At 39.3% G+C, this 24124-nt stretch overlaps 1 protein-coding gene across 1 annotated transcript; it reads right to left on the bottom strand.

The window, feature by feature from the left end:
- Positions 1-364: 364 nt before the first annotated feature.
- On the bottom strand, positions 365-22335 carry LOC104565323 (vitellogenin-2-like). Its single transcript, XM_088526169.1, has 35 exons — positions 22296-22335; positions 22166-22186; positions 21911-22062; positions 20986-21237; positions 20430-20591; positions 20194-20342; positions 19427-19577; positions 19147-19304; positions 18891-19056; positions 17925-18050; positions 17391-17609; positions 16424-16641; positions 16176-16273; positions 15470-15594; positions 15257-15358; positions 14680-14799; positions 14402-14591; positions 11728-11821; positions 11383-11568; positions 10817-10961; positions 10483-10705; positions 10217-10392; positions 9069-9818; positions 8534-8584; positions 7786-7875; positions 7141-7353; positions 6906-7048; positions 6439-6577; positions 5767-5902; positions 5198-5384; positions 4724-4818; positions 3557-3654; positions 2711-2870; positions 1339-1500; positions 365-532 (listed from the first exon to the last, which is right to left on the bottom strand). Exons 1-35 carry the CDS (start codon positions 22333-22335, stop codon positions 414-416), a joined length of 5616 nt encoding a protein of 1871 aa, XP_088382295.1. The 3' UTR covers positions 365-413.
- Positions 22336-24124: the final 1789 nt, after the last annotated feature.

Here is a 24124-nt window from a genome sequence, read left to right as displayed (position 1 = left end):
ACACGTGGCAGCCGGTCACTGCAGCCTCTCCACAGCGCACAACCCCATCCCCAGCGCGGCCCAACAGACACTTGTCAGCCTCACGCACGTCCTCATGGCAGCTGCCACAGGCCTAGGAAGCCTACAGAATACGAGGGACGAGAAGAAAAACAGGCCTGCTTCTTTCTATAACCACGGAAATAAAGAAGCTTCATTAATTTTTCCATGCATGGATTTATTATGAAATCAGATACTTATGGACAGAACTGTTTCTACAATAATAAGTTTTAATATTTTAAATTACGTAGGAAGATTTAACAGGACTTTAGGCACCTAATTTAGTATCTCTGTCATTGCTGAAGATGAGTCTTCTTATATCACACAATAAAAAGAGTAAAATGTTTCTGTTTTCTTCTGGGCTACAAGGAACAGCTTCAAGTACTGCAGTCTTCATTCTCACAAGAACAAGCTATATGTGCATCAACACTGTCCTGCATATCCTCTGACTTCTGGTCAAACTTCATCTGTTTTTCAGTCATGCTGGTAGCTGAGTCTGAAGGTGAACAAAAAACAAAAGGCAAACGGTAGTTTTGCAAGGTACAGCATTTATCACACACTACTTGTTAATTACACCAGGCTTGGCTTCTCATCGTCATGCATATGTATATCTGACTAAGTCAAGCAGGGATGTTCCAGGAAACCCTGTTAATTAAAAATGCAGTTCTACATTGAAAACTACTACTTCCATGTAGAATTTTATTAATAATACATTTTGAAAATGATATTGTAGCTTTAATTATAGTTTTATTACAGATTTAATTAGATTATAATCTACAGTGTACCTATAAAAAAGACTGCCTACTGGTGGGCAGGAATCCTATCTACACCTGCCTTTCTATTAATTAAATCAAGCTCAGTGAAATAGGCTCAGGCCCCAAGGCTCTGCAATACTTAAATACACACGATGGAGCTCCCCATTTCGGGTCCCACACATGACTGAATGTGCCTGAACCACCACATACTAATCATACCTAAATTCACCTAGTTACAAAGTTGTTACTCTGCCCTTACCCTGCAAATTCAAAGCTCCATGAAGGTGCAGTTTAGTTTTTAAATGCCACTATCACAAAAAGTGTAGTAAAATTACAACAGAAGAAAACATCTCTCTTCCACTAAAGAAAGACTTATGTATTAATGAAAAGACAGAAAGCTCTTCAGTCAATACAATAGTGAGTCCGTGTCTACATGTGGCTATGTCACTTTACCCAAATGTTTCTAGTGGAATAACTGAGTTAAGGCACAAGCTGTTCAGTCTTTTGTCAGCTCCTGTTCAGGAAGATTTCTGTCTTTTTGACTTACCAGCCGGGAGACAGTGGAAACCAACAGTTACTGGAGTAGTCTTGGTGGCTGAACATCCTTTTACACAGCGTAGCACAGGCTCCGTAGAAAAGCATTTTGATTCTACACCTGCAAGCTGAACCGTCTTCTCGAGCTTCACAAATGAACGTTGTAGTTTACAGGCTGTAATGGAACCATTGGTGATATTTTTAATTCTTTGTACAAGATCTTTGGATCTCCTTAGACTAGGCCTTCTGCCAGTTATGTTTTCATTCTTGGAAACAATTTGTCTCTATTAAAAACTATACTGTGATCATAAGTAAGATAGTATCACTGACTGATAAACTTCTCAAACAAGCCAATTACATACAAAGCTACAGGGAGTTCATTTCAAATGAAACTGGGTTACATATAGATGTATATATGTATATACAGATGAATATGTAGGAATAGTTTGTTATGCTTTCTAATAAACATTTTGGAAAGTAAACTGCCTCAGTAGCTGCAAAATCACATTTAGTAGCTTTGAATGTTCAGTAGTTGTGTGTAGGGGTGGTTCTGGGCAGATAAAAATAATCACTATGGAATTACACTATTACAACTGTCATTCTGACTCAAAATTGCTGCAGAGATCTGCAGAATTAGAAGCCATTGCTGCCAGCCAGCAATAATCAGTCTCATTTTGGATGCCAGGACTAGCAGCTACAGATCTGTGAAAAGCTAAATGGATCCCAGTTCATTCCTGACTACAGACTTTAATTCCTAGCACTGTGTGTTTAATGGAAATACAATGTATGCCCAGTGTCAGTCCTGTGAACTCTCTTGTGCACATGCATAGGTATTCCATGTCCATCTAAAGCAAGTTTGATGCTAAGTTTTCTTTACAATGGCACATAAATGAACTAAGGCTAATGGACAGCTGAACACATGAAAGTTCTCTCAGGTAATGATACGTCCTTTTTGTCAGGAAAAGGTTTTTTGTTGTTGTTTTTTGTTTTGTTTTTATAAAGGTAACATCCTAGTTCTCCTCCCTCCAGTATGGTAGATGCTGTCGCATCATAACCTCAGCAGAGAGAACTGCGTATACTGAGGGATCCCAATTTATAGACACAATTAAAATATATCATTTTTACTCTGCCCATGTATTTTCCCCAATAACCTGGGACTCCCCATGTACTTGAATGCTTTGCTTGGCAAGTTACACCAATGCAAAAATTGACTAATAAACATGTTAACAACAGCAGTCACAGTACTAATTGCTTATCATCACCTGATTTTTGATAGATCAAATTTTTTTTTCAATACTTTTACAAATTCTACATTTTCTAAACAGATTTTGTATTTTTTAAATTACTGTAGTAATAGCATATTAAATTTAGTAGAGCTTGTATACCTCCTGCACAAGGCTTTTCTTCCAAAATCCAAGAATGAGCAAAGCTCACTGCATCTTTAGCTAGATATCCATTGGGCATCCGATATTCCTGTTCACATTCTGCATCATATTTTCCGCATATGCCGCATGTTTTCCCTGCCATCCATAAAGCCACTTGTATCTTTGAGCAAAAAAATGAAAGTCATTTCAAGTTAAAAAACAAGACATATGAAGCACATTTTTTTCTATAGAGGAGTCTTCCAATATAACACACAAAGTAATGCATTTAAACATTTAAATTTAAAATAAGAATTCAACAAGGTCTCAGAGTCAGATTCCAAATTCCAATGGTGCTGCAGTGTGTTTAAGTTGTTAGGGCCTTTAAAAGCTGCTGTGTCTGTCTAGGCTACGAAGTTATTGATGCTGAAGCTTTTGTCTGGCTGATGTTTTCACAGTAGGTGGTGGAGATTCATCACACAGTGCCACCTCCTAATTTCTTATATTTCTATTGCACATCATTTCTAGTACAGCTTTTAAAACATTTGCTCATCTGAAAAGAAAGGTTGCATATTTGCTGGTTTTAAGAATTATACAGCAAGAAGAAGAGGGGATAAGACATGAGAACCCCGGTGCTGCTTGTAAATGTGCTGCTGAATCTCTGTGTACTCACATGCCCATTTCCTATACACCTGTACTCTAAGGCTGAGATATTATTACTGTGACAGATTCTGACATCTTCTCTTCAGAAACAGAAAGGACACTGCAGTCCTAGCTGTAGTTTCTTTGTCCTTTTTGTTTTCTGGGTCCAGGACTTTGCCACTCATTTCTGCAGATTTAAGAGACTCCTCTGGAAATTTTCAACTATACCTGGAATGTGTGTCCATCAAAGTACAATTTATCAATGCCATATGCTGGGGCAACAAGTGCAAGCCCTTCTTTTTCACTGTGGATCTCCAGAGAAGCACCTAGAATGGAAACAAAAGATAGAAGAAAAAGAAAAGAATGAAAACAAAAAGAAAACAAAAAGAAAAAAACAAAACCAAAACCAAATAGGCCCAAGCTATCATTCTTCAGAAAGGGAAAAAGTAATTTCCATGTGTTTCAGAATGTTCTTAAATTGGTCTTAAATTCCTCATTTGTTCTACTGAAGAAACAAAACTTATTGCAAAACAATGTTAAAATGTGCGTATATAGAAAATAGGTGTTTGTAGAACTTAAAAACAAAATTTCAACGGTCACTGTTTACTTTTATTTGCATTGTATCTCTAGAAATGACTACAAAGCTGCCTACAACATCTGTACAGTTTTGCAGAACTGACTACACCATATACAAAAAGCAACATGATTGTCACTGGAATCATTTCTAGCACAGTTAGGACTAACCAAGTACATTATAAATAGGACAAAGCTCAGCACTGGCAGATGCTAACTAACTTCAGTAAGATTTAGCCTGATTTTTATATTACTGCTACACAATCAGAAAACACTTGCACTACATATTGACTGGGTAGCACAGAATGAAACAAGTCTAACTGTGTCCTTTTACAGGAAAAAAACCATCTGCTTTGAGAGAACAAAGTAGGCTGATTTTACCTGTCCACATCTAGTTCTCCTTAGCTATTCCTAGCAGATTTCAGAATGGCTAACCAAATTTTGACCTATAAATCATCTTTTGACCAGGAAAAAACTGTGATATATAGGTATAGTGAATTTTTAAAAATTCTAGTTGGAACTTATATGGGGAACTCCGTTGGGAACTTCAGTAATCTGAAAATGAGAGAACTTTATGCTAGCTACACCTTGCCTGGTTTGGCCATTACAAGAGCTTCACACTCTGATCAGTCTTTATAAATGCTCACATGCAAATATGCAAAATATATGTTCTTAAATATTAACCTTACAATTAAATGTAGAAATCCTTATTGAATGTAAACTGATGAAACGGATGAAATCTCCTGGATAGATCTTTTTCCTCTCTCTCTTTCTCCTAACCTGTTTATGACAGTGGATCAAAGCAGATGCTGCATCACTTACCAGGAGAAGACGCATATGAAACGTTGGTGGTGCGGCTCTCGACCCCATCCACCGCTAGTTTCACAAGCCCGTTGGCAGGATACATATCGATTTCACTGTTGAAGGAAAAGAGGTCTGGTTTATACCCAGGCTGTATCACAATCACAAGCACATGCTGACAAAATGACTGTCCCACTCACTAAGGATCACTGGCTGTAGCATAAACTTGTTTCAGCTAGTTAAAATATGTCAGGGGTATTTCTGTCAGCTAAGATGTAGGATAACATCATATGCACCATTTTCAGTGTATATGGAAAGTGATTAAGGTAAATCCTTGAAATTCCTTGGGTTGTTGAACCACTTTAGTAAAGCTTCAATCTAAGTTCTGCTCAAAATTTGATTTTAATCAAATGTTTACTTGACAGAGAACCTCTCATGTTAAACTGGGACAGTGCAGTCCCTCCCACTCCCAGTATCTGACTAAGAACTACTTACTGCCTGCCAAGCTTGATGTTGATCGCTTTGAGGTTCGTCACTTCGTCAGCATTCTTCATCATCACCAGGAACTTAAGGTCCGAGCTACAGTCCTGGGCCAAGATGTGGTAGCAGCTTGTAGGCATTGTGTAGTTAAACTGAACCTCATTGAAGGTCGTGATCTTGTTGCCGGAAACGGAGCAGCGAGCTGGTTAAGTAGAATGCCAATGAATATTTGCCTCTCCATAAACGAAATTTCTAAATGGCATGTTTTATTTTTAATGCTGCATTATTTTAGTGCTATATTTTTACCACTGTGTGATATTTTTGTATAGAATTATGGAGGGGTTTGGCTACCAGGCACCCCTGAGTTCTAAGTTGACACGTTACCAATGGAGATTTGTTTTCTCTCAAATACTGATGATTTCTGCACTATCTGCTCAATATTCTCTCTTATTTGAGCATCTCAGCATTACTACAGAGCAATTATTTGTTAACTGGAGACAAATAATCCCAGATAAATCGAGAAGGTACTCAAATAATTGAAGAGATTGAGGATGTCAAGCTTCTGAATCAGGTTAAATTCTGACCTTTCAAATTCTCAAGTACTGCAGAGGGGCCTTCAGCAAAGACGTTCCAGATGGGAGGCTGCAGCTCCGAAGCTGATATCCTGGGACCAACGGGGAGTGACAGAGGAAGCCTCATGGCGTTTTCATAGAGGGTCAGCTGAAAAGGCGTTCAAAAGCACGTTCAAAATACACATTTGCCAGGCATTCCAAGCAAACAGATCAGATCAGTCTTTTCTCCTATTTGCAAATTGATTTTAATCAATTGTTTGCTTGACACAAAATTTATGTCATTCAAAACCAGATTCATCTGACTGTCCGTGAGCTTTTTGCTCCTGCATACAGCATATTCTCATGGTGTGGAACATCACTGAGATATTATTTGGAAGAGAATGAATTATTTCCTTTAAAAGGTAGCTACCTTTTAAAAGGTAAACACTTATGAAGCAAGTACAAGGAAAAACACATGTCATTATGAGTATCCATTGCACTCCTCTCCCTTGAACAAGATCACTGCATGAATATTCTTGACTGGAATATCAAAAGGTTGAAAACAAATATTGTTTTCATTGTTTGCAGTCAAACTGATTTTTACTTAACTTTTCTTTCTAAGAATTGAATTAAGTTATTAAAAAGTAACTTTTTTTTTTAACAGCAGGAGAAAATAGAATAGCAATGCTGATATGAAATATTTACACCAGGAAGCTTGAAAACAACAGCACACGTCCTTGAAGAAGTTAGAGCCACAATCATCCTGGCTTGCCGAGAAGGATTCTTGTCCAGTCTTTCAGAAAACCCCAGCATATATGCAGCCCCAGGGACAAACTTGTAAAACCTTTAAACATTCACAATAGAAGAATCCGGTGAGACAGAGAAGCAAGAACAAACATGCATGCAAAACAGACTGTCTCACATTTATGCTTAAATAGCACAGTTTCTTCAGGATTACTGCTACCAAGTAACAAGTTATGGCACCATGTCCACTCTCCTTTCCTGATCAAGTGTTCAGTGAAAGGAAGAATCTGTTCCTTGGTTTTCAGGAGTTATGACCAGCTTGAAATATTTCTGTACATTACTTTAACCACTAGAATATAATGTGTGGATGGGGATTTCCCCAGTCGACCAATATGAAAAATGAGTAAAACTGAGGACTAAAGTCTCACCATTGTGCTATTGATCTGACACTTGACGGGACTTTAGGCCACCCTAGTTTCACTTGCGCAGCAGGGTGGGCAGCAAAGCGCCCAGTTACCAGCTCAGTAGAAATTTTGTAGTCCTGGCAATTCCTGCCCCATTTCAGATAAGCCTATAATGGAGAGAAAGTGGTACAATTTAAACAGGTGGAACATGATTTTCCTGCAATGCATATAGCCATATTTAACTATTTCTGAGTCTTACCGCTGCCTTGTGAGCATTGAGGACTGAAGCATCAGCACAGAGTTTCCACTTGCTTGAATCTGTGATGTTTGACACAAATAACTGCATCCGGGGCCTGACGGAGTAGATATCAGCATATACCACAAGCTGGAGGCCCCCTGTCTTCTTACTGCTCCGAATGCCATGAAGAAAAACTGCTAATACTGGTGTTTTAACGTCTCCCAAAAAGGCAGGCTATGAGCAGGGAAAGGAAATACGTAAAGAATGTCATTATAAAGGGGTTGCTATGAAACATTTTACATACAAAAGCTGAATGGATAAATGAAAAACAACTTTACTGCAAAAATATATAACAAGGAAATATATGTAACAATAGGAAGGCTAATCAGATTTAGGTTACATTGTTTTCTTTCATTTCCAGACAGACATATTAGTAACAATACTTATATTTAATTTATATCCTAAACTATCAGTGATACTCATCATCCATTCTCACAGCAATGCCATGCCTCAACTGTGGTGTTTGGTCTCTATCTTATTCTACAGCCTGACATTTTGCACTCCAGCTCTGAGCTTTAGTTCTAGGGTAGTACAGCACACTGCATAGGCAGGGCCACCCTGCCATTCTCCCAAGCTCTCGGAAACTCGTAAAGATCACGCACTAACCCGGGAAGCAGCTCGGGATGTGGCAGAACTGGATCTCGTGGACGAGTCACTGCTGCTAAGTCGGTCACCCGGTCCTTTCTCTTTTGGGAACTGCAAGCAGAGAACACATCGTGGTCCAGACAGTAACATAAAGGTTTGTCTGAAGGAATTGTTCTAGACAGCACTGCAGAGTATTTTCTATCATGACACTTATGGTTGATAAATACACATTCCAGCACTGAGCTGCTCAACGATTTGCAATATGATATGCTTTGTCCTGCTTACTACATGCAGTCTACATCTATAAAATTTTATTTACCCATACATATCTGACTCCTTTGAACAGACAGTTAAGGAACAAACCTAGATGAGCATTCCCTCTTCGTAAAAACTCTGGAGCAGGGCAAGCCAAATAGAGCCAGTATCCTGGCTCAGTATCAAAGACTAGACCCCATTCACTTTATTTCTGCAAGGGCCTGATCACCTGAAGGGGTGAGTGCCTTACAAAGCACTGATCACAGCTAGTGATTGCTGCTCCTGACTGAGTGAGACCAAGTATGAACCCTCTGCACAAATGGCATCATGAGCACAACACAAAGGAGTACATTGATCTCTGTCTTTAGGCATCTCAGAAGAACTGCCACAAGCAATTTGATGTCTGAATGTTACCAGCATTGTAATTTTCTTCAAAGACAGTAATGGGCTTTTACGGTTTTCATTTAATTTATGGTAGATTCCAAACTTCCTTTACTGATGAAAGAAAACTCACCTCTTGCCTGTGTGCTGATCTAAAATGATGCTGATAAATCTCATGATCTCCCTTTGGAAAAAGTCAAAACAAGATTAAACAGTGCAGAGAAAATGCCACAACTGAATTGAAATCTGAGAAGTGAGAATTAAACTTCATAGGGGATTTCATAATTATAATTCATATGTAGCTTTGTATGTTCAATCACACACAATGCAAGCCTTGAAATATTTTCATTGAAAAATTAATGTTCTTATCCCCAAACCAAGAAACATGCAACATCTATTGAGAGAATCTATTAAATGAGCAAAAATTGGTTGCTTGCATATAATGAAAGTTTCAGCAAAGTTGTGGAAACTTTTGAAATGTTTTAAAGCAGACATCTAAGCCAAGAGATTGCAGGTGCATTTGCAGAATAATTTTGCAATTTTATATTGATACAATTTACTGTGTCAATTTATAATTTCCTGATTCATGATGCAAAGCTAGTTGCCATCAGGAATGAAATTCACAACCATTAGCAAAATCAATCAGTTCACTGACAAACGTGAGTTACCCATATTTTGGAATTCATGCTGCTGCTGCTGCTACTGCTGCTGCTACTGCTGCTGCTGCCATCTTCCACATGTCCCGAGTGATGCCCGTGGCTATGGTGACTCACTGACCTGCTGCTGCTGCTGCTGCTACTGCTGCCATTCAGATGTCCTGAGTGATGCCCGTGGCTATGGTGGTCATGGCCACTGCTCCTGCTACTGCTTCCACTGCTACTACTTTTGCTGCTGCTGCTCTTGCTGCTGCTGCTATGACTGCTACTCTTGCTGCTGCTGCTACTGCTGCTACTGCTATGACTGCTACTTTTGCTGCTGCTGCTACTGCTCCTACTGCTGCTGCTACTGCTATCGCTCCTGCTACTGCTGCCACTGCTACTACTTCTGCTGCTGCTACTCCGGCTGCTGCTGTTGCTACCCCTCCCGCTGCTGCTGCTACTCCTGCTGCTGCTGCTGCTACTCCTCCTGCTGCTGCTGCTACTCCTACCGCTGCTGCTTTTGCTGCCACTGCTGCTCTCACTGCTTGTATCTTTGCTTCCAGCTTGCTTTATTTCATCATTCGCATCTCCATCCACACGTTTTTTATGATCTGGAGAGGAAGAAGATGATGAGGAAGAAGAGGAGACAGCAGAGGAGGCAGAGGATGAGGCAGAGGATGAGGCAGAGGGAGTTTTTGCACTAGGGCCTATCCTGAGATCAGTTAACATAGTGTTTTCTTTCTTAGAAGGCCTCTTCTGGTGTCGTGTTTTATTTGCGACCTGCAAAACAGGTAAAAGAAAAGAGCAAGGGAGGGAATACATCTGGTTCTACATTTACAAAGCACGTTATCTCTGGGTATCAGACAAACTGCTCAGTGCAGCCCTGCAAGGAAACTCAACTTCCTCGCCCCACTCGCTGCAGAGGCTGCACCAGAACTCGTTAAGTGCCACTCCTGCCAGCCAAAAGCCACCCCAGCACAGAGGAACAGCCTCTGCTAGGGGCGGCCTGCACCCCGCTGTGGGCACGGCGCTGGCGGACACGCTTTTCACGAGCAGGTAGGGGCACTTTTCTTCAGAGGCCTTTCACTGGCAGCCCAGCCTTGCTGTCCCTTGCCAGGTCTCCTCTTGGAGCGCTTGACTTCATTTGTTGGAAAATATCCCCGTGCCCAATCTCTTACCTTGAACACTTTTTCAATGCCTAGAATCTTCTTTAGTCTAGCTTGAATGTCCTCGTATGGAGATGATGCATCTTCTTCCTCGGACCCCGAGTTTACCACATCAATTATTTTGGAAGCTGCTCTGGATCCTGCCTGAATCTCCAGCTCTATTTTGTCGAGATCAGCATCTGTTTGAACTACACACCAGATACACACATTAGAAGGTTATACTGTTTCAAACTGCATTGACAAACATAAGCAGAAAGGGCTTGTGTTCAATATTGTACCTGGCATCAGAACTATTTTAACTTCATTTTCTCCGATTACTCTGTGCAAATATGTATTTTTTATAAAGCTGGCATCTCGTGACCTTCCATAAAAGCAGAGCTGACAACCAAGATGATAAACTTTGATGCAGCTGTCTCGTTTATGTGTTTTCCCTCCTGCGCCATGGTAAAGATCCTCTTGAGAGCTATAGGAGTGTTTCCTTGGCATGCTGTCATCCCCATGCTGCATTGGAGATAAGTATGTGAATAACATGGAGGGCATAACACAGGTGAAGCTGCAGATGTGTGCAGCACGGCGTGGGTAAATAGTACTCTATAGGCAAACAAAGGTTACCATTGGGACAGCTTCCCTGGAAGTCTTCTCTGATGGCTTGAAAGGTTCTTCTACAATGTTTGATGAAGCGTCTGCTGGGAGAATTGAAGTCCTTTTCTCTACACCTAGTTCTCCTATATTTCTTGACACGGCAAAAGCCTTATGGCTGCGGAGACAGGCACATAAAAAATGCTAGATGGTATCAACCCCCCATCTTTGGATTAAAGGAGTCATGTCAGTGAATTGCCACACCATAATGTGATGCTGTCTGAATATAGGAAATGTATAGGTAATAATATTTATAAATACCCATAAAAGACAAATAAGAGATCATGAAGGATATCAGTTCCTTACATCACAGAAAAATTTCGAAGTCTAGGTAAATTTAAAGAAAATTGCAGTACGTGAGAAGCATTTGCTTAAAACAATCTTAAAACAAAAATTAAGCTAAATTAAACTAAAGAAAACATGAAAAATTATACTGCACATCTAGAAACCTCTGTAAGTTATCAATGAAGAGTGAACTTTACAAGACTTTAGAAACAGAAAAGAGAAACAGGAAGTATTCTGAAGTAACACTACTGTACCTTCCAGTCACTAGCTCAGTTTCCTCACGGCATGGAGTTGTTTCAATCTTAATATTTTTTGATTTCATGTCTATCTTGGCATTAAACTTCATTGGAGCTCTTGTCTGGACCTTGCCTTGAATTTCAACAGCATGTTGAAAGTATTCTGTATTTACACCCATTGTTGCCACTGTATGTACGTATAAGCTGAAAAAGAGTGAAACGGTCACATCTTAAAATAGGCATTTTGTATGTATAGGTATTTGTGTATATTGCATATACAAGAATACATATTTTTTTAACATGGAGTACTCTTTCCATGGAAGACACATCATCAGAATCTTAAGTCTTAGAAACCTGACATACCTTGGGGTTACGTCGGCCTGAATCTGTATGTTGGATTCAAGCAACTGGGAAGGCCTAAAATCTCCAGTTAGAGAGGGAGTCATCTTTCCATCAGCTGCAAAAGACAGAACAATATTTTAAAATAGTAAGTGTGAAAACAAAGCCTTGAGCATAAGGAAAACACTGTTTCCAGAAAGAGTCTCTATTAGTGGCTGTAAAGTGAAACACACTTTTGGGTAGACAAGTTCTTCAAGTATGAGAAATGCTGAATATAAGATATGGAAACGTATTCTGTGCAACATACTGGAAATGGGAATAAAAGTATGTTAAGAAAAGTAAAGTGGGAATTTTGAAAACTTTTAAATTAGTATAACATAAAAAGTTTAGAAACACCTGGCTGTAGAAGACAGAAGTGAATGGCGTGCAACCTCACTACTATATTATAGAACTATGGACAATAATTATCTTTCATTATGACTTGGAAGAAAAATGATGAAAAATCTGTTGGCATTGATTAAATAGTTTATTTTGTAGAAGTAGTAATATATAGTAAAAAAAATATAAAAAACACAGAGATCTTCTGTAGAAATAATGTGCCAGCAAATGATATGCAATAGACTCAAAAAGCAGAGTTGGTGCATACTGGTAAAAAGCATTCTGGTATGAACCTAAAAGCTGCTGCATGCAGTGCACTTGTCAGCAAGGGAAGCACATGCAGAGTAAAAGTTGGAGTCAGAAGGTCTTACATATATTGATGGACTCTGTACATCCAAAACTGTCAGAATGAAAGGAGGGAAAAATGCAGCAAATGAGAAGATCAGTGAAACAGTCAGAAAAACAGACAACAAAAAGAATATGTGGTAATACTAAAAAGGATGACAACTGGAAAAGGCAACTGAGTGACATTTTATTGCACAACAGTATGCTGTCTTTCATTCCATTTTGATAGTTTATTGAGAGAGACTGAAAATACCCAGAAAAAAGCAAAGAAGAATGCTACAGTTTTGCTAGCAGGACTTGTCTACAACAGAAGACCTAAAACAATTTTCAGCACCAACAGGCAGGGAACTTAACAGCACATTTACAACGCCTCAAGGATATGGTCTGTCCTTGCTAAGAGCATAGGAATGGCCATACAGGGTCAGACGAAGTGTCTTGTCTGCAGCAAGGGCCATGACAGCAAAATTGATCTTAGGCTTAGGAAAACAGAAAAACTATTTACAAATCATTGAAATACAGATCATTTCACTGGAATATGAAATCACTACCACTGGAATGAGAAGCTTGACCTGGAGAGCTGGAGAAATAACAGAGGACCTTATCCATGGAAACTACGTGTGAGTTCGAGAGCAGGAGTGAGAGGTTCTCCGCCCTATTCCACTGTGAGCGAGCAAGCCCACGTCACTGCTTTTGCAAAGACGCATCACAGACTACACTATGTTTCTTTTAATAGAGAAGGGAAGAAATCAGCACTGAACAATCTATATCAATGGATATCTGATCAATTCTGAGACTGATCAGATTGATTTAATATCTTCAAAGCTGAAAATTTTCCAACCTGCTTGAGTCCCGGTCCTTAGTCACTCCTTAGTCACTCTCATTGGGGCATTTCTTTTCCCTTATGCCAGCTGGAATTTCCCTTGCTTCAGCACACATCTATTGCCTCTTGTCCTTTTACTGTGTACCTCCAAAAGAGTCTGGATGCATCATCTCTATCCTACCATTACGTAGCTACAGATAGCAAGCTATCTCCCCTTGCCTTCTCTTTTTGAGACTAAATAAACTCTGGTCTCTCAGTCTTCCCTCATATGACAAGTGCTTCAGTCCCCATTTTGGTGACCTGCTGCTGGACTTGGTGCAAACTTTTCCAAACTGGGGATCCAAAACTGGACACATTATTCTTGATGCAGAGATGGGAATAACCAGTTCCTTGCTGGCTCTGCACTTGCTGTTGCAGCCCAGCATGCAGTTGGTGTTCGTCACCACAAGGGTACACTGCTGCTTCACAATCTGCTTGTCCACTGGAAGGATCCAAAGATCTTTTCTGCAGTGTTGCTTTTTGTCCAGGTGATGCCTGGCCTATACACCTGTGTGAGTTATTCCATCCCACATCCCAGCTTAAGGACTTTGCATGTGCCTTTGCTGATTTACTTCACGCTTTCTTCAGGCCATTTCTCCATCTTGTCAAAGTCTTACGAAATAGCCTGACTTTCCAATGCATTGACTACTTCCACAAAATTGGTGCCATCCATAGATTTGCTAGAGCTGTCTTCTCTTCCAAATTTTCTTTCCTCTTTCCAAATTAGCAAAGACATTGCACTGACACTGTGCTGACAACAGAGTAATGTCACTCTTAACAACGAGCAAATTAGTCTTAAATGTTGGCTACTCTGAGTTCAGCTATCCAGCCAGCTTTTCATCCACTTCATGGCCACTTCCTCCTTTCTGTTCATCTCGTGTCATGTATCTTCAATACATTCAAATATGATGCAGAATGGCACATTTGCTACTTCAGCTCTGTTCAGTTTTTCTTCAAATATCCATACTACCTCCCTTGCTATATTTTAAGGCACTACGGGAATTAGCTCTTCTTCTAACTTTTTGTTTTGCCACTTTCTTTTCCAGCCTCTCTAAATCTGTCCTTCTCATCTGGCACTTAAAGCTAGTACAAGAGATCATGTACTTTCCAACTCACCATTCACTGCAGCACGTGCCAGAGCTGTAGTGTAGGATCCATACTGCAATGGCAGACCCATGCAGCTAGGGACAATGTATCCAAGCTCTCCAAGCCATAGTGGTTGTGTCCACTGTCCTGCAATGCCGTTGCGTATTTGACTGGCGATTCTCTTCAGGACTGTGTTCCTATCAGCAGGTTCCACTATAAACTACAGTAAAATAGAGGCCCAAGAGGTTAGGAGGTTAAGTTAGATAATGGTGTCAAATCGTGCAAAGAAAAGGAGCACTCCTTGGTACCTTCATAGCCTGTTGCAAGACTTCCTTGTTGACGCTGACATAGGCCAACTCTTCGCCAAATATTTTTAAGTAGCCTGACATCAAGGGGGCTTCTGTTGGCAGCTCCTTCCATCCCAATAGCTAGGAAATAGATAAAGAAGCAAAGTTCCTTAACGAGGTAACAAAGGCTGGTGCTGACCAAACTGTGATTTTGCTTTGCCACTTGGGATTCTTTGCTGTTTTGTTAATAACACAGTGCCACTACTTCAGACTAAGTTAGGTAAATGGACAGGGGGAAGGAGGAAACCTGCCAGACATGAAAACATCCTGCACCACAACATGTGGCTTTCCTGTCTCCTCTCTTGCTTCTTCTGTAATCACATACATGGTGACGAGGAAACAGGACCAGAGTTAAAATTACAGGAGCTACTGAAGATACTACATGAACAATGTCTCCTATGACCCCACATCAATCCCTTTTTCAGAGAGGGATATTCAAGCTGACTACCCAGCGGGTAGTCTGCCTACCAACATAGCTTAATTGATACCATAAGTCTCCTTCATATAACCCAAACATTATATGACTGAAAATACCTACTGTTTTTCCAAGCTCCTTTATCTTTTTGTATGTGGGATATTCAGCGAATGGAATATTTCGTTTCATTATGGCATCTGTGAGGCCTTCCACTCGAACACCAAACTACGGAAACATCATAAGAAAGAATAGTCTGACATATACTCACAGGGAAGAAACTTAGCAGTCAAATTCAATTTTAATTTGCTCTATTATTGCTTTAAGTAAAATATTTACCTCCAACAAATCAGCCACTGAACCTGCGTAGTTTGCCATCATCTTGGAAATTATTGCTGATGGGAACATTGTTCCTGGGCTGTTCATAACGAAGACATCTCCAGCAATGCCAACTTTATAGTTATCTAGGGTTGAAATAAATAGAAGACATTTTCTTCTAGCTACTCTTATCATCCAAAGTTTATTCTTGCAGCTTTTTATCATTACCATTACATCATTATAGAGGCTTTAACTGTCCAGGCCCAAATTAATAAATGGTTATTTATGGATTTTTGAACACATACTATCACATTTAACTCATTTTTTTACTTAAATGAAGAATTTCTACAGCTTTGCAGAAAATCGGGACACCGTTCAGCTAACCTGAAGCATGTGAAGTACACATTACCGAAGCAAAGGGATTTTGAGGAGAAGAGAGTAAGCTTGTAAACTAATTTGTAAAAGGAAATAGAATCATTTCTTTCAGAAAAAGAAATAAACTAAACATTCCAGAAATTAATCTTAGGAAATTGTCTTATGAAAAGAATCTTGTCTTATTAAAAATAATCTTGTTTTACAATGAGACAGTTGTTCTAAATGACCTTTCTAGACATCATACAGGTTGGAATTCAAAATCTCTTACACTATTTTTCTTGAGGACTTGCTATTTCTCTAGAATGTATTTCTGAAATGAAAACTTCCCAGTCACTGAAGTGCTTTTACTCACCAAAGTAACCACCAACACGAAAGACCTTGCTGTACCGATAGCTTAGTCTGTCCAACTTGGGGGCAAGCAGCTTAAGGGCAATATTGCAAGCAGAAGATCTAAACAAGTAAGAATAGTTAATAACACCCACGTATAAAATGCACCCCACCAGAATACAAACTAGATCAGTTTGTCAGCATATGGAGTTCTTATTAAGAAGAATATAACAGAAATACTATTTGCAGAAAATAACTCATGTCTCTACTTACATGTTGTACATATATGGCAATCTGCTCTTTGACAAAGCCTTCATGTGGGAATAGACAAAACTGGCCACTTGCAAATTGCTCTCCTTCATTGCCACATTAGCTATGGTTGTTATTAAAGGAAGGGCAGGCCTTGTCTCAAAGATAACAGCACAAGCCATCATTCGTACTTCAGGGGGAAGAGACGAATCTGCAAGGATCTGGATGAGATATCCCTGCACCTGTGGAGAGGAAACAGTACGGAGGATTACTAATGATTTAGACCTTCAGTTTGCAGACATAAAAGGTATCAGCATAGCTTTTTGCATTACAGGAGCTGACATTCAAAGATCAGTGAATAAATTTCAAGAAAACAACATCTGTGGCTAAGAGATTCATTCTTGAAGTAGCTCCACTAACTCAGTTGTTTTAGGCTTTTAGTCACTTTTGCAAATGGACCTTCAGCTCACTAAAAACAGTCTGAGTGGGTGCTATTGCACAGAACACCTTTTGGTATCTAAATCATCTGAAAGGCAGAAGCTGTGCCTGCCCTTCCCACATTGGCACCCTCCATGATCAACAGGAGCTCAGTGGTGACTTATCTGACCTTAAGGAAAGGGTCTAACAGAAATAGATGCAAAACAACATTGAGATTTTGTCTGGGAAAACAATGGGACATATCTCTTTCCTCTTCCTACAGAGGCAGTTCAGATTATATGTCTGACTTTTAGATAGCTAAATTCCCCCCTATATTGCTAGTCAGGTGACTAAAGAAACTGTGCTGATATGTTTCTGAAAGCCTTCTACTAGCAATTATTAGAGTTTAGCAGAAAGCTTTAGTTGGAATCTATGCTTGTATTGTGCTGTTCTTAAAAATAAACTTATTGAATCCACAAACATGGAGCCTTTAAATTAACTAGCCTTATACAATAGTACCTATTCTCCATCTCTAGTGCATTAAGTAAAGAAGTCCCAGTCATTCGTTACTTACTGTTTTGGAGTCCTTCCAAGCTATTTTTCTAAAGGCCATTACGGCATCAATCTGAATATGGATTGGAATATCAGAAGCGCTCGATGAAAACATTGGAAGGAACTTCAGGATGCGCTTGATGCTGGCAGGCTCTCCCACATTACCAACACACTTCATAGCTAACTTCATTTTGTCTTCACGGCCTCTGCTGAGGGCATCATCCGCCAGGTCATGGAGGGGCTATAGACAAAGCACAGGTGAGTCTTTTCTGCCTGATGTACAAGTTGTCCCCAGTGTTTCCCTTCAAAATTTCCTATCACAATAAAGCAACTGGTTTTGATAAAATTACTTAGTGGTTGCTTCTTTCAAGATTTTAGTTTAGGTGTCTTCAATGATAAAGCAAATATATACATTAGTAAAATGATTCATTCCCTTTGTTCTGAAAGAGGCCTATAAAATATGTCTTTTGTAACTCCAATTACTATTTATACACTGCATCTTATTAACATTTATTACACCTGCTTATTAAGAACAATCTAAGAAAAGGCGACCAACCTGAAGCGCTTCTTTAGGACAAGTTGAGCTCTGAGAACAGTATCTATTTACAACAGAACTGTATCCCAAGAAGGCAACCTGCTGAAGCATGGGACTTCTCTGAACTCGAGAACTGGTCAATAAATCCTGTCAAAAGAAGAGAAAAACATTTAAATGGGTATTTAATACAATTCATAGCATGGCTTCTGGAAAGTTATCAGAGTTTCTGTAGGGGGAGCAATTTCAGTCTGAGAATTGTTCACAGCCAAGGAAAATAGATTGCATTGTAGAACATTTTATGTGCAAGCTCAATTTAGGAGCTTCATTTCCTATTAGTTGCAATATTCTAAAAAAGCATATTTAAATTAATTTATAGAGCACAATTTCCTTTTTCCTCAATTGAGCATCAGACTGAAAATGCAAAAATTATGGGTAAGTGCCAATCTACAAATAGAATATCCCTAGAACAATGTTTAATTCATTTATATTAATGATGTATTCTTTTTCTTCTATTTAAAAAGAGAAAATCTGGCTAGAGATGGGAAAATCCCTGTTCACAATAAGTGTGAAAAAGTTGATGTTCAGTACTTCTACTTACAACCCTTTGTTCTAGTTTACAGGGATATTTTTCAATTAAAAGAGCTATTCAAATGACAAAGCACAAACATCACCCCTTGTTTCAGAAGTAAGATACAGAAATGCACTAAGATTTAAGTGTGGAAGCTATGACACAGTCCCAGCAAACTACAATGGGAATAACTAATGGGAAGATGCTATAGGAGATTTTATACCAGTATAGGAAAATGAAGACACGAGACTGAGCTCTCCTCTCACACAAGTAATGCCAAAGGAGATTAATGGAGTGGCATTAATATAAAATTAGTATATCTGAGAAGAGAATCCACATTCTAAATAATTTATAATAAAAATCATCTGTTATCACTTCTGTTGTTATCTGGTAGGAAAGATCCACATGGATTTACTCACTGCTGCTACTGGAAGGGTGTCTTCATTAACATTCATTAAATGAAGAGTAAAAGCAACAGCCATGAAAGCCTGAACGTTGTTCAGCTCATCATTGCGAATTCTGTTCTTGATGAATTTGAGTGCTTCTGTTGTGCCCGCTGCAGAAATTGCACTCAGCAGCCATCGCCTGCAATCGCATTAAAAAAAAAAAATCTTAATTTTAGTTCTCATTTATCCAAACATCAGAAGTTTCTTCAAGGGCTATACAACCAAATACCTGTAACGAGGTTTATCCGAAAATTGTTTCCAGAAAGACTCAAGACTATCAGTGCTCACTAGCCGGCAGAGCTGGACAAGCTCTAAGAATTTGTATGGGACGTCATCATGGAAATCCTGCTGGTTATTTGGGACTATGTGCTGCAGTGTTTCTAATATCTGTTACAAAACACCAAGGGAGAGAGAATCTGTAATTAAATCATTTAGTGTTTGTGATTACACACTACTATTTATTTAGTTTTTGATTAGCAAATCTATTTGAAAACTTAGGAATTCTATACCCGTTGCTCGGGGTTTTTTGTCTTGATTAGCTGAATTGGCATCTGTGGCAACACTGATGGGAACTGGTAACGAAGGCTTCCATGGCTCTGCATGGAAATATCTGGGGAACTTGCTCGTTCACTTCTCACTTCCAGCAAGACAAGCTGTTGTCTGTCAGCAGTCAGAGAGAAATCAGCAAGGGTTATTTGAGGAATAAAACAGTTATCCTTCTCCATCTGCCCTGGCTATTTATTGATTCGGTTATATGGTGAAGGTAATGGTTTTAGCCTTTGCTCATTTTCCTTATCACAGTAAAATTGCATGATTTGGGAATAGGTAGCATCTTATTACAGGAACAAAACAATATTTGAGTTACCCACAGTGAAATCAATTCTGACGATGAGCTAAACTGCTGTCCTTTGAAGACAAGCTACTGATTTGTGTAATCAATTATTATATTTCTTTTTACGTGCACAATATTCCTCCTGACTGCATTAATTAGACCCTTTTTGGGGCAACAATGGTAGAAATAATGCGTTCTGATAATGTAAGGGAGAAAAAGGCTTTTCCTTCTTCCACACAATTAAAGTGCAAATTTCAGTGGGCTACAAATAAAGAATGTTTCACTCAATTCTTAAGCTTGGGGAAACACTGTAATGAGCACCTGCAGCTCTACCCAACCATTACCGAGCTTATTTCTCATTTCCTTTCAATTGGAGATGAAAAAAACCACTTCCAGAATTTATAATTGTCATCCTTTTTTGATGCAGTCTCATCCCAGGCCTACCTTGCTTCCATGACAGCAACGCCAGTAGGTTCACTGAAGGGTGAGATCTGGTACACCTGCTGCGATGCAACTTCTGTTATGAGGGTACCACTGTCCGACTGTTTCAGTTTGTAGGAGAAAGCCGAAGTCCCTTTTACAGGCCTTGCTTTCTAAACAAGGACAAAGAAATCCACAGAATGAATGGGAATAACACGGCCGTGCTAGACATTAGGAAGATCTGCTGAGGTCTTACATACCAACATGTCCACAGGACAGGGGCGGACGTAGGCCATTCCAATACTCTTCATCACATTTTCCTGGCAGTTGCTATGGTCTATGGTTTTGGTAACAGACACTCTGCCATTCTTCCTGTCTTCCTGGATAACATACCTTGTATGGCAGACACCTCCAATTCCGCCCTGCATAGATCCACAGAGGTAATTTCATTGCATGAGCAGATTTACTGAATGAACACCATGACAGCACAGTGTGGCGGTAAGGACATTCTGAACAGTCTTAGCCATGTACTGAAATCTGCTACCATCGCTCATGCTTAATGCTACTGACGTGAAAAATACTTTTTCATTTGAAACTTGGTTGATTTTGTTCTCATGTGTAATCAATTAATTAATATGAGCAGTGAACAGATTAAAATGGATGAAGCTATACCAGGGAAGTTCTATAACAAATAACTAATAGTTAATTTTTTTTTTTGAAAGTATTGTATTCTAAGTAAAGCAATCACAGGGACATCTTAAAAAAGATAACAACACATCTTTTCAGTAAAGTAGCTTTAGAAAAGTAAAAACAAACCTCTTGCAATTCATATGCATTCTGTGATTTTTTAATGGTTAGCTGCATCAGGTTCACCATTCCCTTCAGTATGTTGACACACGTAACAGGGCAGTCTGCGGGGGCATAAATATTTCCAACCCGCCCGCTAGTGTATTCAAACTTGAAGGGTCGGGCAAAACACGTAGACATCATCTGGGTGATTTTGGAAGATCGGAAGAATGGGTCTTTGGGCCAGATTCCATTGTATTCTTCCACTTGTGGAGAGCGGACCTGAGAGGAAATGTGAAAAAATACATTTATTTTTATTTGTGAATAACATTGTATATATTATTAGTAGTACTTTGGTACTAAATATGCAAACAGATTGAAATAAAGTAACATCATTATTAGTTATATACTCTCTTGGCAATGTAGGTCTACATATGCATACAGCAGTCCATTCTCTCCTCTCTTGCTTATGCTATTTTGAAACCAGGATAAACTCTCTAGGCTCAGGAGTGTTATATTACAAAATAGTTGACACATTATTATTATCTTGTAGTGAGATTTTTAAAATCTTAAAAGACTCAAATCAATATCTTGTTTTTTTAGCCTTTAGCTAAATATTACTCTGATCTAGATGAAAGATACCATTTTAAAAGTGTACATCTTTCTAAAATATAAAAAAGTATAGTTTAAAATGTTGCATTTCAAATTTCCTCCTACCAGAACATTTTCTGACAATTTGTTTTAGCTAAAAAAAGTTGCCAAATTTCACCCATGGTTGTGAATTGCTTAAATTGACTTTATTTTTAAAGATCTATTAGTGAATAAGTGAATTTAGTGAATAAAGCTCTTTTAAATCTTTGGAATTGTTTTCTACAGCTTTCTCACAATACAGATCAGTTATTTAAATAAGGATCAGGATTATTTGGCAAGTTTTCTTTGAAACAAGGCACTGTACCTTGAGGAGATAGATGTTATCTGACAGCCCACTGATCTCGAGTTTGCAGTTCAAGCGCAAGCCAGCCCTGGCTAAACTTCTTTCTTGAAGCCCATTCAATATAGAGCCTTCATAGCTGTAAACGTAAGTTCTTCTGCTACTAAATCCAGGGTCTGTGAGAATTAATAGCCATTTTCACAACAGTTGTCAGTATATTCTAATAAATAGTTATCAAAACAAAGCCACTGAAGAAATTGTAAAAGTGTCTTTACTTACCAATGTCAAACTTCTGGCTAGCTGCAAAAAGAGATGTTAAAGACACATGAGTAACATTCAGTACAATTTTTTTCACCAAACTTCAGGAAATTTCAGGAAAAACAAATGAAGAAGGGAAGAGCAAGCTTACCCACAAGCGTGAACACGAGGGCTAATGTGATTCCTCTCATAGTGAAGGTGAATGAGGACCTACCAGGTATGGTGACACTTTTATGGAAGCATGCTCAGGAACACGTGGCCGTATTCTGCTGAATTCTCAAGTTTTTTATCAGTTAAGGTAAACACCTCCCTTTTTGCAATCATAAATTCTCTTCGCATAGAATGAAGGAAATCAAGACGCACATTGGCATCCAATGATTTTATTATTTTAAATCTTTGCTGGGTTGTCTAAGGTTTTATGATTTTCCAAGCAAAACATTTTTACTGGGCTGTTTACCGTAAATTTACAATAAACATGTTACTTAATTTCTTAGATGAAGTCATGGCTGGCTGCTGGTAGTTGGTTCTGCCACAGATCAGGCTGATTTTGCCCAGGTTATGTCGACCTGGCACCTGACCCTCACTGTTACCCAACTGACAGTGGCCCAATTAACAAAACAGGGTCAGCAGTGTCAACGCGTTGTTTTCTTTCTCTTGCCTCCTCCTTTAATTATGGTCACCCCTGCAGAGAGGAGATGAAGGTACCGAGCCTCACTATTCTTTGTTCCCGTATGTGCACCAAAGCACATTAAGCGCCATATTAAGAAACTCTATCTATACAGACATATCGGTATGTAGATAGATATAATTTATTTATTTTCATCAGAAGACCAGCATGTCCTTTCAGCTCGGGTCACAATGACCAGAAGTATTTTTTAAATGAACAAAGATTTCCAAAGCAATCTGTAAATATTGCATCTTCCAAGGTAAACGACTGTTCAAATGTGAATAATTAAAACATGGAGATTTCTAGCAGCAGAGCTGAGAAGGGCAGTGCAGGGGAGCTAGAATGCGTTTATTTCTCTTTACACTGGTGGCCACCGACAGAACTAGAGGAAACGGCCACAAACTGAAACACCAGAAGTTCCACAGGAACTTAAGGAAAAATTTCTTACCAGTGAGGGTGACAGAGCACTGGAACAGGCTGCCCAGAGAGGTTGTGGAGTCTCCTTCTCTGGAGATCTTCCAAACCCCCTTGGACGCAGTCCTGTGCCATGTGCTCTAGGTGACCCTGCGTGTGCAGGGGGGTTGGACTAGGTGATCTCTAGAGGTCCCTTCCAACCTTAAGGATTCTGTGATTCTGTGATTTCCTAGGTAGCCACATACCGAGTACAGCCATGGGCTTGCTGCCAACTTCAATTCCGACCTACCTCCACAGAAGGGCTCTGTTCTGGAAATGTCAGGCCATGGAGGCGACGGGCCAGCAGTCTTTAGAAACTGGAGAGGCACAAAAACCTGCCTGACCTCCTTGAGCACGGCAGTGGATTGATAATCATAAAAAAAAAAAAAAAAAGAGAGAGAGAGAAATGGTATCTTGTCAACTGCTAAAATAAAAGTTACAATCTTCTGAAGCAAGCTGGATGGCAGGTGGAGCGACGGAAAGAAGATATGCGAAAAACAGATGAGGATTTCTGAGTTAACAGCTGTTTCTGGAGGAGTAACTTCAGGAACTGCAATAAATTGCAGATTTCAAGCCATGAACATTGTGACTGCTAACTTAAAGTCTGTGACATACTGCTTATTTAATCATTTTATTTCTGTTCCTACAACGCCTACTATTATATAGAAAGATTAATCAGAACTGTATGAATTGTAGTAAAGACTGTTCTAATGACCAAAAATGGATCTATTTCAGCTATTTCTACCATTTCCCACTAACAACCACTTTCCCTAGCTTGTCCATTCAACAAACCCTGACTTTTTCAAATAGAGCCCCAATTAAATCTGAAATGACCTGGGGTTGTGCAATCTCTCTTTCAG

This window comes from Tinamus guttatus, unplaced genomic scaffold (genome assembly GCF_059628265.1).
Source record: "Tinamus guttatus ecotype Peru unplaced genomic scaffold, ASM5962826v1 Tinamus_guttatus_pri_ptg000242l, whole genome shotgun sequence".
NCBI lineage: Eukaryota > Metazoa > Chordata > Aves > Tinamiformes > Tinamidae > Tinamus > Tinamus guttatus.
The sequence above is the reverse complement of the archived record's forward strand: the minus strand, read 5'-3'. Positions and strand labels throughout refer to the sequence as shown.

Coding starts and splice junctions, on each gene's coding strand:
- LOC104565323 (XM_088526169.1), bottom strand. CDS start 22,335: ATGAGAGGAATCACATTAGCCCTCGTGTTCACGCTTGTGG. Junction 6,578..6,905: donor GTCAGATCAATAGCACAATG/GTGAGACTTTAG, acceptor GAATGTTTAAAG/GTTTTACAAGTTTGTCCCTG. Junction 4,819..5,197: donor AACATCAAGCTTGGCAGGCA/GTAAGTAGTTCT, acceptor TTCCTTCAACAG/TGAAATCGATATGTATCCTG.